Below are 18,805 nucleotides of genomic sequence, written 5' to 3' on the forward strand. Positions count from 1 at the left end.
CACAAGCTTATATCAAAGCAGGTATTTTGTAGTACTGATACTTACTTCACTATCTACCATTCAACTTGATTTACAGCAGTCGGAAACAAATGTCAAAAACCTCATATAACATATTTGCCAGCTTTTTTGCATGTCAGGATTACCAATATATTCTAATGTCCAGTTCCTTGTAAAAGATATTTTAAGTTTTTGAGTTATGTACAGCTTTTAGCAGAGAAGTTTCCATTAAACAGTATCAAATGCAAAAATGATAGTAAGCTGACCATGAACCTTATTTCAGAGTGTCTGATCCCAAAAAGGCAACCATCTTGTTGTAGAAACTAAAGACTAAAGATGATTTTGATGGCAGCAATGCAGTCCATGGTGAAGATAATGACTCTTTCTTGTGAGTATAATGTCAGCATGCACCTAGCGATGGGTGACCATAGATAAACCACTTATGTCCTAAAGGATTAGGTGACCATAGGCAGATCACTTATGTCTGTAGGGGTTAGATGACCATAGGAAGGAAGGTCAGTCATGTCTGTTGGGGAGAGGTGACCATGGGCAAATAGGTCATGTCCAAAAGGATGAGTTGACCATGGGCAGATCAGTTACATCTAGTGCAGCTGAAGTGTAAGCTTCAGGATTTTTACAATTCTAACCAAATTGCAACTTTCTGAAATGCATGGAAGATAACAGGCTGTTTACCAATAGATAAATAAATTGATAAGTAAATATGGAAGAAAGTACATACATTAAAGATTTGTCTGCATTAGGACTGGTTAGAGTATCAAATCTTAGGTTGAGACAAATATTACTTGAGACAGTAGAAAGGTCACAAGTTTCTGACCTTCAAGGATTAATTTGTAATTTATCTGAAATTCTTACAACCAAAGAAGTGGATTAACATCATCATAAATAATTGCTATCTATGTATCTATACTTTGATGCCTGTTCCTCTCAGGAACTCTTTCAAGGGGGTGATCTAGCTGCAGCAAATCATCTCTTTGAGCTGAGTGTAAATCATTCTTGATTAAGAAAAATGAGCATGAACAAAATTTTGTTCTGCTTTATTGAATACAAAATTGTCATGTGTACATGAAATATGACATACACATTTTGTGTTTCTCTTTCAAAAGGGGAAAGCTTATCAGTGTTATGACAGCACTGTATTTTATATACAGATTGAAATTTTCAATATCACATTGCTCTCTGAATATTGTATACATAGTACCTTCATGTACATAATGTATATGAAGACATTTTCTATTTCATTTATGTATTTATTATAATTGATCGCCCTTTCCCGCGTCAGTGAGGTAGTGTCAGGAAAAGACAAAGAAAGACCCATCCACTCATATACATACCTATATACATACACATACATATCATATATACATATACATACATACAACATACACATACACAGCCATATACATATATACCCGTGTACATATAATTGCTTACCTTCATCCATTTCTGGTGCCACCCCACTCCACAGGAAACAGCATTGCTGCCCTGTGTCATCGAGGTAGCACCAGGAAAACAGACAAATAAGGCCACATTCTTTCACACCCAGTCTCTAGCCGTCATGTGTAATGCACCGAAACCACAGCTCCCTATCCACATTCAGGCCTTACAGACCTTTCCATGGTTTACCCCAGACATTTCACATGCTCTGGTTCAGTCTGTTGACAGCATGTTGACCCCCAGTTTACCATATTGTTCCAGTTCACTGTATTCCTTGCATGCCTTCACCTTTGTGCATGTTCAGGCCCTGATCACTGAAACCTTTTTCACTCCATCCTTCCACCTCCAATTTGGTCTCCTACTTCTCCTTGTTCCCTCCACCTCAGACACATATGTCCTCTTTGTCAACCTTTCCTCACTCATTCTTTCCATATGGCCAGACCATTTCAACACACCCTCTTCTGCTCTCTCAAACTCACTCTTTTTATTACTACACATCTCACTTACCCTTTCATTACTTACTTGATCAAACCACCTCATACCACATATTGTCCTCAAACATTTCATTTCCAACACATTCACCCTCCTCCGTACAACCCTATCTATAGCTCATGCCTCGCAATCATATAATATTGTTGGAATTCCTATTCCTTCAACATATCCATTTTTGCTTTCTTTCAACACGTTCTTCTTCGCTCCTAGAAGTATACTATCAATTTGCCCATAAAAACAAACAAAAAATAAATACCAGCATGTTTCAGAAATCAAAAATTTATGGAAAGTTCTGTGGGGCCTGGATGTGGAAAGGGAGCTGTGGTTTCGGTGCATTATTACATGACAGCTAGAGACTGAGCGTGAACGAATGGGGCCTTTGTTGTCTTTTCCTAGCGCTACCTCACACACATGAGGGGGGAGGGGGTTGTTATTCCATGTGTGGCGAGGTGGCGATGGGAATAAATAAGGACAGACAGTATGAATTATGTACATGTGTATATGTCTGTGTGTGTATATATATGTGTACATTGAGATGCATAGGTATGTATATTTGCGTGTGTGGACGTGTATGTATATACATGTGTATGTGGGTGGGTTGGGCCATTCTTTCATCTGTTTCCTTGCACTACCTTGCTAACGCGGGAGACAGCGACAAAGCAAAATAAATAAATAAATAAATAGTTGATTGAGGTAAATAGTACTTGAAACAATAGAATGTCTGAGTTACAGCTTGGCTTGGTCCTTTAACAGCTTTTTACTGCATATGTAGGAGATGGAAATTTTTTTTATTCACCTCTCCATACTGCATATTATATTTCATTTCTTGAATCAGCCATTTTTGCATTGTTTAGCTGACAAGATAAATTTTGTATTCCTGTTATGTACACATATAATAATGACCACCATGGGCCTTTACATGTAATCTATTTACCAGTGAGCAGAATGTAAACAGTCACACAATATATCACCATCCCGCCACTCTCACCTGGGGTGTTTGTGACTGTTTCCACAGTATGTGTGGAGTTATATTTTTTGTTTTTGTTTCTTATTGTCTTTGAATTATAATTTATAGCTTCTTGAGGGTTATTTTGTCAAAATTCACATTATTTCTGTTTCCCTCTGCTGCACTGGAGGAAGAGGAGGGAGTAACTTAGGCTGCATAGAATGGGTTAAAATTACCACATATTCACTTGAATACTAGATTAGTGGGTGTAAGTTTGACTTTTGCATGAAGGAAATGCACTTTCCTTTATACTGGCATTTCTTACATGTAGCACTTGTCAGGCATTTTGTCACAGGTCTATGAATACTCTTGAAACAGGATGTTAAAAGTCAGCATTCTAATATTTAATATGACAATTCCTAGGTACTGGTAACTTACAGAATCACTGGATTCAAGGTACAAGCAAATTTTACTAATTCATACAACTCAAACTCCAGTAAATATCTTTGCACCATGTTTGAGAGAGAAATGCAAGATGGCAGAAAATTAATGGTCAAATATTATCAGTGATATAGCAAGAGATTTCTTCAATGTGCACTGGTCTGCATTAACTGGCTTTATACAGCATGTATCAAAGCTTCAAAAAATCTGCAGCAGTAGCATGATTTTATTGGAACTGTGTCATACAATTATTAGTCAATATTAATGCTGAAAAATGTATCTAAACATATAACTTTACGTGCATTTTATAATGTACCGTTAAAGATACTTCCCTTAAGAATATATCACAACTGTCTGTCCTTCCTCATTACCATACACATTATATCTGATCAAATAGGAGTCAAGCATTTTCCTACACAAAATTGCATAAGTGTGGGTGCGGCTAACAACATCATAAGTTGTCATGAAAGTTTTTCAAACAGTGACTGCTACCACTTTGAGACCTGTTTTAACACCATACCAACTGTGATATATTCTATTCTCATCCCCAAAGCTTTTCGGCAGGGTCAAAATACTGTTTTAAAAGAGAAAATATTAAATATGCTCTAATTTTCAACCTACATGTGCAGAAGCTGAAGTGTTCACATATTTTGTTTGTCCAAGTATCTCAATTCAGCACCCACACACGCTTTTCTTCCACCTGATTGATTTTTGGTATGTGATTAAAATTTTTTTTTGAACAGTATTTTGACTCTCCCAAAATGAGTCTGCATCCACTAACTTTTGCTAGTAACATGGAAAAACTGTCTAATGTGATATGAAAGTGGATGAACTTCTAACAAAAAAGTATTCAAATTTTTATGTAATCAAGTAACACATACATCATACTGTTCTATATGTAAAAAAATATGTCCAGAGTTATTAAGGGACCAATAAATAGGCACTTTCTATTACAAACATCAGAATGCTCATGCTTAGGATACATATGAAAGAAAATGTAGTGGAGTTTACATACAGTTCATTAAATCATCCATGCATCCACAATTAATTTAAACAAACTTGATGCACCAGTGCTCCTATGCTTTCTCTCTGCTTTTCAAAGTGGTAGCTCAACTTTTGGGTGTGGCCTATAATAGAGGTCTACGCATTCTTGCATATGTCCAAAGCTATCCCTGTGGCTTAGAACAGATGGATGTTTATACAGTATATTATTCGAGTAAATACGGTAAAGGGCTCATAGTATCACATTTAACTAAAGTTTTCATAAGAAATTAATTCACATGCATTCGAAATACTCTGAACAAAAAACACTTTCCTGTGTAAGGTGTTACTGAGTTGAATGTTAGCTCTCAAACTGTGAATGCCTGCCACTTATTATTGACTTAATGGAACATCAACTCCAATTGACTAGTGATGTGAATAAGGGATTATTTTGTGTGAAAAGTTCATAACATAAAAATGTGCCTAACTTAACTAATTATAGCTGCAGCATCCTCAAGGATAATGGGAAAACTTAGTCTCTAAAATATACCTAAAGTATAATGGCCTTTTTTTATTACTACAAACTAATATTCATGTGATTCTATCCTTACATCACTCTTACATTCCCTCTAATAAAAAAAGGAAACAAGATACCATTAAAAGAATCACTCCTTCAGATATGTTGCAAATACGAAGGGTCATTGTATGAACTTGGTCTCCGATACTCAACAGCCACAATGGCAAATTATCACTCACTGCGTCGTTGCTTTCTATGGGATAACTGTAAGTGCAGCCTGAGTGAGAAGGCTAATCGTGGAGTGCTGAAATGGTTCAGGTACATGATGAGAATGAGCAAAAAGAGACTAAGAAAACCTATGTTTCAAGAGTGGAGGGAGCCAGGGTAAGAGTTAAACAAGGAGATGGTTGGATGAAATGAAGTCTTTAAGGTATCGAGGCCTGAACATTCACAAGAGTGGGAGGCATGTATTAAAAAAGATGAACTGACGTAATGTGGGATGTGTGCATATAGTTTCAGGTAATTCACAAAGCTACTTTCATTACGTTGCAGCCTGTGACCATATAATGATGGACAAAAAAGTTTGGATGGTAGGATTAGTATCATAACAATCAGAAAATGATGTTAATTAGATAAGAAAGTATATGTGTATTGTTGTCAAAGCTTTAAACATAAAATAGAACATCAACACCATTTTGCATCAAATGACTCTTTCCTAAAATACATAAGTATTAGCTGCACTGGAATATGTGTGACCAAGTAATTCCTTAAAGCTCAAAAACATGCAAAAGACTTCTGTTTCCATACTATAATTATCAAAAATGCATAAAACCTATAGCAGTATATTATCTATTTTAATTTTTTCCATCAGTTCAAAAGTATGTGCCTCTTGACCATGAAAAGTCTTTGGTTAATCAGCCTATAACATTTTCAATAAATTCACAGCCGGAGTCCAGTGAACCACAAGAGACACGAGGTCTCAGTTCACCAGACACTGTGGATATGGTAGAATTCTTATCCAAATTCTTGATGGAGGGACATGTTGAGACAACCACAGCGACATCTTCATTATTATTCCTTACAGTGTTTCCAACATACTCTTGCAGCAGGCTAGACATAGAGGAAAACATTTATATTAAATTTGCTGAGATAAGTAACAAAATTCAAAACTACACATACTGAAAATCAAAATGATTTTCAGAAGATGGCCATCTTTTACAAATGTTCACTAACTGCCACTATGATTAGGAATACAGAATTTTCATCACTTATTTTCAGACAGTTCTGACAGTAGGCAATCTGAAAATCATAATGACTTATGACATAAACTACCCCTAGATACACAGAACTTTACATTCATCAGGGATCCTTTGTGCAAGCTTCTCAGTTATTTCATATCCAAAATTTTCCAATCTAGGATGGCATCTTATGCACCTTCAATTCTTCTCTACAAGATTTTGAATTCAACATCTGTTTTATATTACAGAAACAGATTTACTGGATTTCATTTCTAAACTAATCTATGTATTCTACCTATATCTCTGATGCCTGTTTACACTTGTTCCCTTTGGGAACTCCCAAAGAGCCTCTATAACTTGTAAACCCCAATGCTGCTTCTTAGCCTTTAGTGCCTTACCCTTGACAGGCCACTGGTAGACGACAACTCTAGCGCAGTGCTTTCAGAAGCTTCTACCTCAGGCTCCCAGCTCGTGTTCGTACTTACTACTTCCACAGAATGCTCCTGTGAGATATTCCTATCCACTATTTCTATCTAGTGCTCCTATAATTTTGCCAAAAGGCAAGCTAGTGCATAGCACTCACCACAGGAAAATCTAGAGTTAGGAAGAATGAGTTATGTGGGTTAAGTGTTATTGTCATGTGTGACAAAGAGACTGTATGTTTGCAAACAGAATGCCAGCATTCCATGTGTAGGTGAGACAGAAAGGAAAGACAGCTACCTAGCCCAAAGGGGTGCAACTTGAAAACCACTGAAGTGCTGGCTCACTACATTGCCGTCAGTGACTCTTCCAATACCCAGGCGGGTAGTACCAGTAATATATCTCCCTGGTCGGTGGCTGCCTACCAATTACTACCTAAATCAATCAATATGTTTTAATTTTTCATCATTCAAAATCATATACAGTGGCTGCTTATCTTTCAAACATGAGAACTATAAATATTGCTATTCATATTTTTCCTTTCTTAAAATTGTGGTGATCATACTTAGGCTGTAATAAATTTCCTTCAATGTGCACAACCAGAAGAATACATTGAGCAAAATGAAAACAATCCTTCCACATAACATAATGGTTTCAACAGAGAAGAATCCTACAAAATGTTTACTATCATGAACCATCTCATTATCTGACTTGGAGTACCCAGAAAAAAATTGACAGCTACAGTGGTCAGGCTACAAGTTCAATGACCATGAAATGGAGATAATGCTGACCTGAAATTTTTTTCATTAACTTTTTGGGAATATGGCTGGTTTACCCAAAGACATGTAATGGGCTTCACAGAAACTTTTAGGACTGCTGGACTTTCTTCTGGGCTTTCTGTGTCTAGCTCCAGCTAACCTGATTGCACATTACTGTCTACATGCATTATTCATATGCTGCTGAATGCATAAAAGGAAGAAATATACAAAACAAAAATATGGCAGAATAAAGATATCACAGAAAGTAACACAGATTAGCAGGTTAAGCTGAAATAGTGATGCTGAGAAAGAACATGCAATATAAGAAAGGAGGGCAAAAGAGAAATATTTTCCTTTCTCATGATCTGTATGAGTCTTCCTAAGTAGAATTTCCATAGGCAATGAACAACCCACCTGAAACTTACCATTCTGCAAGTGTTTCCTTGGGGATATCATTAAGTTTGGAGATATCAGTACCCTCTGGCCATACCACTAAGATCCCATACTCTTTGTTGTCTTTAATGTTACTGGTTGACAGTGTCACCTAAAAGAGATCAACAAATATTGGTAAAAGTGGAATGCAATAATCAGAACAATGGTAATATATGAAAATCAAACTAAGCTAATTGTAAATTCTTGAGATAAGGGATATTCTAGACATCAGGGAATACATCAAATGAGAAGACTTTAAAAAATGCAAAATTGTTTCACTCACCTTTGCTCCTTCCTCAAATTGAATACCAGTGCTGCAGTTATGAACAGAAGAAGAAGAGATAATTGCCTTAGAACCCTCTCTAAAATCCATTCCTTTAGCACTGCATCCCTGGACAATTACATCAATAGCCTTAGACGTAGTGTTTCCAAGTCCAACAACACCACCATTACCCCCTGTTAAGAGATAGTACAGTCAGCTATTTCGACATATTTCTGGCTGTTCAAATTTCTCCAAACTATATTTCCATATTCTTAATTTTTACTCTTCATACCGTTATGCTAATGCTCACCTTAAATACTAAGTGTCATGACTTCTTCTCCAATAACATTCCTGTCACTTCTTTTAAACACACTGACTTTACCAAATATTACAAGCAATTATACCCATGAATAATTTTTTGTAGGTCTTCCTCCATTAGAATTCTTTACATTCTTTGAAAACAGCATCTTCTCAAACATATATATCAGTAAGAATTTTCTTATTTCTGTGGACAGGATAGAAAGGATACTACTCAAGCATCTCCTGCCTGTCACTTAAGGAGACTAAGGAGTGATGGGCTGGAAATCCCTCCCTCTTATATAAACTTTCTGAAAATGGGTAGAGAAAGAGAGGTTAAGGAAGGATTTTCCTCAAAAGGCTCAAATCAACTCTTCCTGGTACAACCTTGCTGAGATATGAGAAGGCAACCCTAGTCAGGTGTACACACTTGACACCTTGGGAAGAGCAGGGAGTTCTAATAGCAGCGCTAATCTTCATAGGTGTTTTTGAGCTGCTTGCCAATATTATGATGTCTGTACAGCTACTAGGTGCAGCCATGGTGTCTGTTCCATGCATGCAGTGTGAGTGGCGATTCTGTGATGCTCCAGGCAATGATGACCTCCCTCTTTCACCATTTCTACACTGCTTCCTGCATTAAATTCAGCTTTATACTAACGACATATAGAATGTTAGCTCAATTCTTCTTACGAGTCTTCCACTTTTACATGTTCTTCTTTCATATTTAAACAGGATACAAAAAAGTTGAATGAGGCATACCATCCAAAACCTTTTATAACAACACTTCCCTTGGGAATCTCTGCATATATATGTTAGCTCAATTTTTTTTTTTTACATATCCTTCACTTTTACTTGCAATTCTTTCAATTCACAATGGGAAACAGAAAATGTGAATAATGCACAGCCTCTAAAACCCTTCATTAATTCTTCACCTCTCCCTGGTGATTTGCACATAATCTTAGCATTATACCATGGCCATATATGTTAGCCCACTTTTGTCACAAATCCTTTACTTTAACATGTACATGTTTCATTTTCTGTTGAGAAGCAGAAAATCTTCAGAACTTGTTTTCTGTCCATATTGCAATCAACTTTCTGCAAGTCATCCAGCATTTAAGGGTTAAAAAACTGTAAGCCTACAACCACACAAATGAACACATGTGAGGTACTCATTACCATTCTTATCTTTTCATTTTCATTATGTAGGCTACCTGTACTCACTTCCTATCAACTAAGCTTGTTCCACATTCTCACATTTATTACTAAATAACTGCTCCTTCATTTCTTTCCCACCACTTTTCTAGCCTTATCTCCAATAAATGTTCTCAAGTTCTGGATTCTCTTCTGATGTCCAAGAACTATTCTATGCTAATGTTCTTGGAGCCTTATGAGAATTCATCTGGTTTTCATGTCTCCCCACATCCTTCTTTCTTTTTGACTGGGTAGATCAAGGGCTTACCTCCTCTTTTCATAAAAGAAAAGAGACCAGACTTGAATGGAATTTTGATGCTATCCAAATATTATTTTGTCTTCTTCATACATCTTTTCCAAGGTATAAATTTTGTCATATATTTCCCCAACTATCTCTGGTGATAGGGGAGAAAGAATACTTCCCATGCATTCCCTGCATATCGCAGAAGGCAACTAAACAGGGCGGAGGCTGGAGGCTGGAAGTCCTTCCCTCCAGTTTTACTTTTCCAAAAGAAGGAACAATGAAGGGGGCCTTGTTAGGAGTCTTCCTTTTAAGACTCTATCATCTGTTCTTGAACACTGCCTCGCTAATGCGAAAAATGGTGAATATGTATGAAAAAATAAGTTTCCTCCGTACCGTATTCACTATCTGGTATGTTTACTTTGGTTCTTTCATATCTTCAAACCTTTGCATTTTCTAGGGATAAATTTCCTTCCAGCATTTTGCCTAAAGTTCTTTCCAGTATTTTGCAGTACCTGTAACTTTAAATTTGTCGCATGATTTTGGCATCACCAGCAAACATACCTAAATATTATGCATCATCCAAAAAATAATTTACCGAGGCAGAGAAGAGTGGCTCCAGCACTGATTTTGAACATGTATCCTTGGTTCACTACTAGTGTAAAATCTTTATAATTTTCTGGAAAAAAAATGATCACATCTCTGTTTTCAAACATTTCCCAAACTTTAATCAGTCAATGGTGACAGTAAATCTGCTAGCCCCATCCCCAGACCTAAATCAAAACTATGATGTTGATTTTCATTTCAAAATTATGTTTTGCTTACAATGTAAGTGCTCACTCAGCTTTTCAAATATACACACTTTACAGTAGCTCTCAATCTCAACAATCATTTTTTGCAGATATGATCATCTTATGCTTGGGCCAGGAAAGAAAGATGTATTTCTTTTCATCGTGTGAAGTAACATACTATATGAGAGTTCTGTACTGTATGTACAGAAATATTTCCAGACGTTGTTAGTTTCCCTACTTTTATAATGAAATATCAAGTCACCCATACTCAGTATACTGTACTTTGATATTTCTTTTATTTTTTCAGTCAAATTTAATTTACTCTTACATTAAAGGTGGGGTCCTTACCTTCAAAGATAACCTTTTCTAGAATTAAAGAGCCTTCATGGTGCACCAGTCCCACTTGCCCACTTGCAGGCCTTAATGTTACATTCTGCAAGGAGAAGTTGCCTGAAGTATCTAATAAGACATCCCCAGCATCACCATTTCCTTCAATCACTACACCATCCCCAAGACCTGTAAATTTTGATTAATTGCTCTTAGATAATCATTAGTGAAAATTCTTAGATGATTATTAGAGAAAATGTTCAAAATGATGGATGTAAAGAACAAAATTTAGTGTCTCCAGAATTTACATGCCTGGGAGAGAAGGGAGGAGAAATATACCCTACAGATCTTTTAAATAATCAAACCTTACAACATAAAATGTGTGTTCTGTTTACTTCACTGAAAGAGATTTAAGCCTTCATTATAGGATATGAGAACAGATGAATTCTTGAGTGAGGCATTAAAAGAATTGATATTATCATTTGAATCTTACAGATTAGTAAGTATAAAGTAGCACTCAACATCAAACATCATAGTAGTACTTAGCAATATGCTTTATTTCATCTCATGCCATTACCTACCGTGTTGCTGGTGTTTAAACTTCTACAGATGTTATAGTTTCAAATATCATGAGAAAGAGAGCTGTGGTTTTGGTACATTACACATGACAGCAAGAGAATGGAAATTAGCAAATGCAGCTTTTCTTTGTCTGTTTCTGGTGCTACCTTAGTACCATGGAAAATGCAATTATGTTGAAAAAATAATAAGGGTTTGGGATGACATGATATGTAGACAACAATCAGATAGAGGAAATTTTTAAACTAATTCTTATAAGTAACTTACCAACAAATGTTCCACCCTCACTTATCAGTCCTAAATGGCTGAGTGAGTAATTTCCAGGCAATGTCACAATTATATCTCCTTGTACAGCCATATCCAGAGCTAACTGTAGGCATGGGAATGTCTGACAAGTTGCATCACTTGGTACCTGGAGTCAAAGGGCAAAATGACATTATACAGCACTTCAAACAAGAATTATACACCATATTCTGAATGTACCCTTATTTCATATCTTTATCCAGTACGCCAAGTTCCAAATTCTAAGGAATCATCTATATTGATCCTTGAATTCTTTTTTCTGATTAGCATTTGCTCAGAACTATCTGTTTACTTGTTCTTTTAGAATCTATATCTATACCCGTTTACAAGTGGTGGATCAAATGCATACGCCCACTCACAAAAACCTTCTACCCTAACATTTGGTGGGCTATGATGAACACAGGCTTACACACTATTGTATGCATTTCTTACTGAAAAGATGAAAAGTCACCTTTGACAGTGTTGTATCATAGGACTATGATTTTGACAAAGAACTTTTCACTCCACTCTTTTTGTGATACTGACTGTAGGGCAACGGAGCTGAAGCAGCCTATGGAGAGAAGTTTTGAGGCTATATAATAAAAAGCAACCATTAGTCATTTCTAAATTTACCTCTCATCTTGAATTTTGCATCTAATAATATCTAGATGACAAATTTGCAATCAACTATCTTTCTATACCTAAAATATATAATTTCCCTTTTTAAAAGGTGCTTATAACATACATAATTCATTCCTCTCAAGTTGTTCTCAAACTTAAGAAACTGCATTCCTGTAAAAAGCAAATGTGAGCACAATGCTGTTGACTGAAGGTACATGCATCTTTGTAGAATATTTGCAGAACTGAGTCCCAATTCCCAACTCTGGTGGAAAAGAAGAGGATTGGGATGTTTAACTCCCTAAGTTAAAAGTCCCATTCTTGCTATCCCTATGAGGGGTACAGGACTAAAATCTTTTATGTCCTACAGAAAAATTTTCAAGCAAATAGACCGTAAGAGTAAAAGGTATAAAATCCAGTGAAAAATCATATAAAAAATCAATATTACTAGTATGTATAGGTTATGAAACTACAAAACTTTACTTTTAAATTGAAATCCAGTTATGCTAAGTCTTATATTTCCATAAACTAAAGTACTGACTCAAACACATTCTAGGACAGTTACCTATGTAACTGTATTCAGAAAACATTGAGAATACTGCTTTGAGTTTATGACCAAAAGCACACAAAAGATAACATCTATTCATAACTCACGCAATGTCTGGGAAAACAAATCAGATATGCCTTACCTGTGGCAGGGATTTAATGAGTTCAGGTAATTTGGCTAGCTGAGAGGCCAAATCTTCAACAGCAAGTGCATTTGCCACTACTTTCACCTTGGCACTAAAAGCCCCACTGCTGCAACTCATTAACCCACTTCGTTCTATTTGTTGCTGATGGGTTGAGAGCTCCCTGAAAAAAAATCACAGGGCCAAATAAAGAGGCCACCAGTAGGGGCACTGCCATGAAAGAAATAAAAAGCAGTCAGATTATTAAAATAAAAGATTATTTCTCCCAGTCATGGTTTGTTTCCTAGGCTATATCAATACAACCCTATTTTCTATACATATTCAGACTTCATAGTTTTGAAAATTATGCAATTTCTCAATTTTCTAATTTCTAAATTTCGTATCATATTTTTGAGCCAACATTCATTCTTGGTATTTTTTCATATCCACCAGTGCAACCACTAGAAACTAATTCAACAGCTTGACTACCAAAGTAAAAATGTAATTTTCTAAGCAAAAATCTAAAGCTGTTAGTGTTGTACATTCTTCAACTGATTGAACAGCAGAGTATTTAAGAATACAGAATTATTTCAGGTGTGAGATCCTCCTATGAAACAAAATATTCAGAATAATATCACCCACTGCTGTAACATTCTGTTTATCTACCTATCCTGGGTGTTAAAGTCCTGATATGGTATATCTGCCTTTATTCCATCCTCCCTCTACTTCCTTTCATTTCTAACATATAGATAATTTTTGTCACTCCTTCCCTTATCCTCTCATTATATCCAAACCATTTAAATATCACATGCTTTCTCTCTCAGTAAGACTACCCTATTACATCTCTTTCCTCCAATGTCTTTTCTTACACGATCAGCCCATCTTACACCAAGTACTGTCCTTAGGTGTTTCATTTTCAAAAAGTCCACCCTCTTCCATTCTTTAACGTTTAAGACCCTTTCAGCACTGTTGGAATAACTAGTCCTTCAAATATACACATACATGCCCTAACGGACACAGAAGTTCCCTTTACACCCATTCAGCACTGTTGGAATAACTATTCCTTCAAATATACACATACATGCCTAACAGACACAGAAGTTCCCTTTACACCTCGTAACTCACTTCAGTTGCCATAGTCCCAACTGCTGCCGTACTTGCTCATGTATAACATACTGAAACCAGAGCCCCCATCCGTTACTGAGTACTACAGGGTATTCTGGTTTCATTTGCAAACTTCATTTGCCCTAGTTCGCCCCACTTACAGCACATAACTCCTGTACACCACAAAGCCTCTCAACTTCCTGGCTGTTTACCTCATATGACTGTTTTATCTATTCATCCTCATCATCATACCACAGGAGCCTAAGGAAGGAGAACATTCATATAATGATGTATGTTTCCAGTAAAGGAGACAACACTGTACCAAAAAAAACTAGAATCAAGGATTCACATCCTAAAAATAAAACAAGTCTCACTGTTTTCCCCAAAAGTTCTACATATTTCATACTTGCTAAAACTGTGGTGCATTACTTTCAGCTTCAAAAATGGCATCACTTAGTCTGAAGACTCATAATCTGATATGCAACCTTTACAAATCAATAACTGGAATCAAATTTGCCCTTTTTGTTTCAGATTACTGAGATATGATTATTGCATGGTTTTGTAATGGAAGTTTGGACAACCCATTAATTAAGCCACAATGAGTAAAAATTATGGTGCTTTCATCTGCCCCTGATGCTATATCACTCATGATGGATATTGCAAACATGTATTAAAGAAAAAACAGATATTCTATGTGGCATACAGATTACAATAAGAAAATCTGCAAGGCCCACACAAAACAATGACAGACTATCAGAGGAAACTGTTAACTTTTTAAGATATTTTATCAGCAAACCAGTAATTTAATTTCATGAAGTTGTATTCTAATCATAACTTGAGAAGTCATGAGATTGTCAAGTGTTTTTTTCTTACCTGAATACTGGGTCTTGCAGCATTTCAAATCGGGCTTTAAGCTGCTCCATTTGTTTGTGAAGTTGGATGAGACAAGCAACATCTTTTTGGTCCACTTCAAAGTCAAATCCTTCTCCTTCACTGGCATATTCAATTCTTTTTATTTCTTTCTGCACAATATCAGCCCTCTTGACAAGATTCCGAAGCTCTGAGCCAATGGCTGCAGGGATGCGGCCAATCTCTATATCCTGATACCTGAAATATCCAGGTTTTTCATATGTGAATTTGTAGAAATTGAATAAGCATCTGAAGTTATGCTTTCTTTTTGAGCGAGATAGTATTCCAGCTAAAGACTACAAATAAAACACATACATGAAATACCAGACTGCCAAGTAAAAGACTCATAAAAAGCACAGCACAGTAATTATCCGTACTGAAACTGTGCAGTGATTAACAAAAAGAATAAACATAATACATTCAAGGTGTGAGGCATTAAGACTGTGGTACACTAAAAGTTAGGAATACAAACCTAAGGAAAATTAGGGATGTACCAGCAGAAGAAGAAGAAGGATGAAAGTCAGAGAAAATAATGAAATGCAAAATCATGGGGATATAAAAACTTAAAGAAATGGAAATTGGCAGCTTTAACTGACACTGTGGTATATGATGATAAACAACAAATCAAATGGGCTGCATAGCAAGGTACTAAAAAAACATCAATATTCAAGAGGATTATCATTTCTTTACTATCATATTAGGGCTCTTCTGAATAACTATGTCCAACAACTCAAAGGAAACATATTCCATTATCAAATGAAAAAGAAGACATCAAATAAACTCAGATTATTATCCCTGGGGATAGGGGAGAAAGAATACTTCCACGTATTCCCTGCGTGTCATAGAAGGCAACTAAAAGGGGAGGGAGCGGGTGGCTGGAAATCCTCTCCTCTCGTTTTTTTTTAATTTTTCAAAAGAAGGAACAGAGAAGGGGGCCAGGTGAAGATATTCCCTCAAAGGCCCAGTCCTCTATTCTTAACGCTACCTTGCTAACGTGGGAAATGGCGAATAGTATGAAAGAAAAGAAAAACTCAGGTTATGAAAGAATTGCAGTAATCAAGTGAGTACATTATAACTAAGTTTAAGAATGAAAGACATACAGAGAATGCACACACATATGAGAGTATTGAATAGTAACTCAGTGTATGCAATATAAATTCAATGTTTCTCTATAGTTATGTGGTTACTATACACTCTTCCATAAAGACAGCTGATCCTCATTCTGATTTTCTCTTCAATAAACTGTGATGAAAAAATTTGATGTCATAGGTACTGTATAAAAACTCAATACTTTACTAAATGGTAGTCCAAAAATGATCTAGTAAATATTCCTTTTGCAATATCTATTCTACTTCATTCTATAGGTAAGGCCTTTTCTCAAATTATGAGAAATCATACCCTCACTATTAGACGTGATCACCTACCTCTCATAATCCACTTTAATTTTTACCCACATTATTCTGGCACCATTATGCGATTCTAAACTTAGACACAAAACAAAATTAGACGTCTAAAATTTAAATAAAGGTTTTATAGTTTTTCAAAGATTAAAATATAAATCTTTCTTGGTGAATAAAGCCACACTAATTTTTCATCAGGGCCAGATTTCTGAATAGGCCAACCAATTCATGGACTTGGGAAGAAGCTCAAAACCCTACACTCAATCTGTCCAGTTCATAGTAAGGTAGAGTTTAGGTGTGGGTGGGGCAGCTTTGAAAAGCTGGCCAAGGGGCAGCTGATAGGTTCAATCTTGCCTTGTTTATCAATAATCATGCCTTAAATCAATTTAATAACTTACAACTTCAGACGTGTAGTGATCAAATAATGGTCATAGCAACATTTTTCTTCTTCTAGATCCCATGGCTGCCATATATGCTTGTAAAAAAACCTGCAATATATGAAACCAATGTCATAATTTCATATGAAAAGTAAAATGTCAGCCATGCTACACATAAGATCCCAGAAAACTAAGTAAATCAGACACTGTGGCCAACTCAGTCAATCATCTAGAATCTAGTGCTTCGTTTTAAGTTAAAAGATTGAAAATTGATTAAATTCATCACAGTTCCCATTTTCTAGCAAGAGAACTGGATGGTAAATAGAGGAAGGGGTGAAGGGAAACAGCAGAGGAAGAATAATACAACAGACCATAAAAACTGTAATGAAATATAGACAGATGACAATGACAAGTATGACGTAAAAAAATCTATAATTACTCAAATTAAGTAAATAAGGGAGGAACTTCAGCAAGCCCCTGGTTTGTGATACCTGGTGAAGTCTTCATAGGTGTTAACCCCAACAGCCTGTGCTGGACCCAGGCTGTTGGATTTGGTCATTAATTGACCAAGCTAATGGAAACCACAGCCCTCAGGCCTGCATATCCCTCAAACCCTGCTTGGTCTGGTGCTCTCTGTAAGTGTACTGACTAACTTCCTTTATCTGTATAAGTGAATACTGGATTTCAGTAAATCATATGAGACAACTACAGACAAAATGTGTGCAAATGAGGTCACAGTCACTGTTCGTCTGTTCCTAACACTACTTTGCTGAGGTGGAAAAGGTAGTTAGATTAGATACACAACTAAGAGAATGTTGCCAAAACGTTTATACCTTTGCAAATTAACGTAAAAGTAGTTTACCTTGAAGGTATGTAACCTACATACTTGACCCTCTTCATACTGGCTCACAAGCACTAAACTTTCATGCATACAATTTAATTCCACCATCCAGTCTTGTTAATACTGAGATAAAATTAGCACTTTCATGATTACAATTCAGCTTCTTACAAATAAAACTTTTACTTTGTTTCCACTTCATTTCACTCTTGGCATTCTACTATATAAGGTAAGGAAATAAGTATACAATAAACGAAGGTTGTGAGACTGGATGAAGGCACAACTATGCCTCATGACCAGATTATATTAAAACATCTTACATAGGATACATAGAGATGGCAAGACAACTGAAGATGGATTTTGTTATCCTTACCTAATTTGTTCCACAATCTCTGCAGTTGTAGCAATATCAAGAACATTATTTTCTTGTTCAGCAAGTGGATACAATTCCATTAATGGCACAGTTATCTGAAACAAAGGCATAGTAAGCTACTGTATTTTCATATGTTAAGGCAAACAATGAAAATATTCCTTAATGTTGCTTTGCAATAAAGCTGTCCTTTGGGTACAAAATTACCTTCAACTCCAAACTGATTCACAAATACTATTTTCTATGTATTTACAATTGCTCTTACTTCCCTTAAATCATTACTCTCCCTTTACAATCCTGAGACCTCAGTTGCAAAACAAAAACAATTAGCACTACTGAGAAAAAAATGAAGAAAAACAATGTTTTCATGACCAATGCATAGTTTCCTAGCCACAAAAAGTGGCAGTAGCTACAATGAATGCCTATAATTTCATCCAAGTGCACAAATTGAATAAAGTGGCACCTTTGTCAAGAGTTTGCTGACTGGCTATTCAAGAAACACTGTCTTTATGCATGCCAGAATGTTCTCATACATGAATAATATTTCTATCCTGTGGTACACCTGCATGAAATCATTCCAGCTGGGATATGCTGATAAACTAAGCCACCTCATGAAAGTACTGACCAACATGCACCTCCTTTCAGCCTTCTAGACTCGCTAATTTTGTCTTGTATGAATGAACAATTAGGATTTCTTAATAGTTAATTACATTGTAAAAACCTGAATGTGTATGACTGAATCAATAAGCCTTGATAAGGTAAAAAAAAATAATGTACTAACAAATTATAAAATATGTAATGTTTAGCACAGTTGGTTTACTGTACTTAGAAAGAAGACAATAATACAGTGACTAATGCAAAAGCTAGACAGGCTTTG

At 36.0% G+C, this 18,805-nt stretch overlaps 1 protein-coding gene across 6 annotated transcripts in view; it reads right to left on the reverse strand.

Moving 5' to 3' along the window:
* Positions 1 to 3,279: 3,279 nt before the first annotated feature.
* nesd (nessun dorma) overlaps positions 3,280 to 18,805 on the reverse strand; it is a 199,740-nt gene continuing 184,214 nt past the window's right edge. For all 6 annotated transcript variants that reach the window (XM_071659882.1, XM_071659879.1, XM_071659880.1 and 3 more), the window contains 9 exons: positions 17,932 to 18,026; positions 16,742 to 16,831; positions 14,908 to 15,141; positions 12,952 to 13,114; positions 11,630 to 11,774; positions 10,808 to 10,975; positions 7,961 to 8,133; positions 7,671 to 7,789; positions 3,280 to 5,939 (listed from right to left, as the gene is read on the reverse strand). In XM_071659882.1, the coding sequence (XP_071515983.1) occupies positions 5,744 to 5,939; positions 7,671 to 7,789; positions 7,961 to 8,133; positions 10,808 to 10,975; positions 11,630 to 11,774; positions 12,952 to 13,114; positions 14,908 to 15,141; positions 16,742 to 16,831; positions 17,932 to 18,026 (1,383 nt within the window). In that variant the 3' untranslated portion in view covers positions 3,280 to 5,743. The remainder of the gene's footprint in view (positions 5,940 to 7,670; positions 7,790 to 7,960; positions 8,134 to 10,807; positions 10,976 to 11,629; positions 11,775 to 12,951; positions 13,115 to 14,907; positions 15,142 to 16,741; positions 16,832 to 17,931; positions 18,027 to 18,805) is intronic.

This window comes from Panulirus ornatus, chromosome 68 (genome assembly GCF_036320965.1).
Source record: "Panulirus ornatus isolate Po-2019 chromosome 68, ASM3632096v1, whole genome shotgun sequence".
NCBI lineage: Eukaryota > Metazoa > Arthropoda > Malacostraca > Decapoda > Palinuridae > Panulirus > Panulirus ornatus.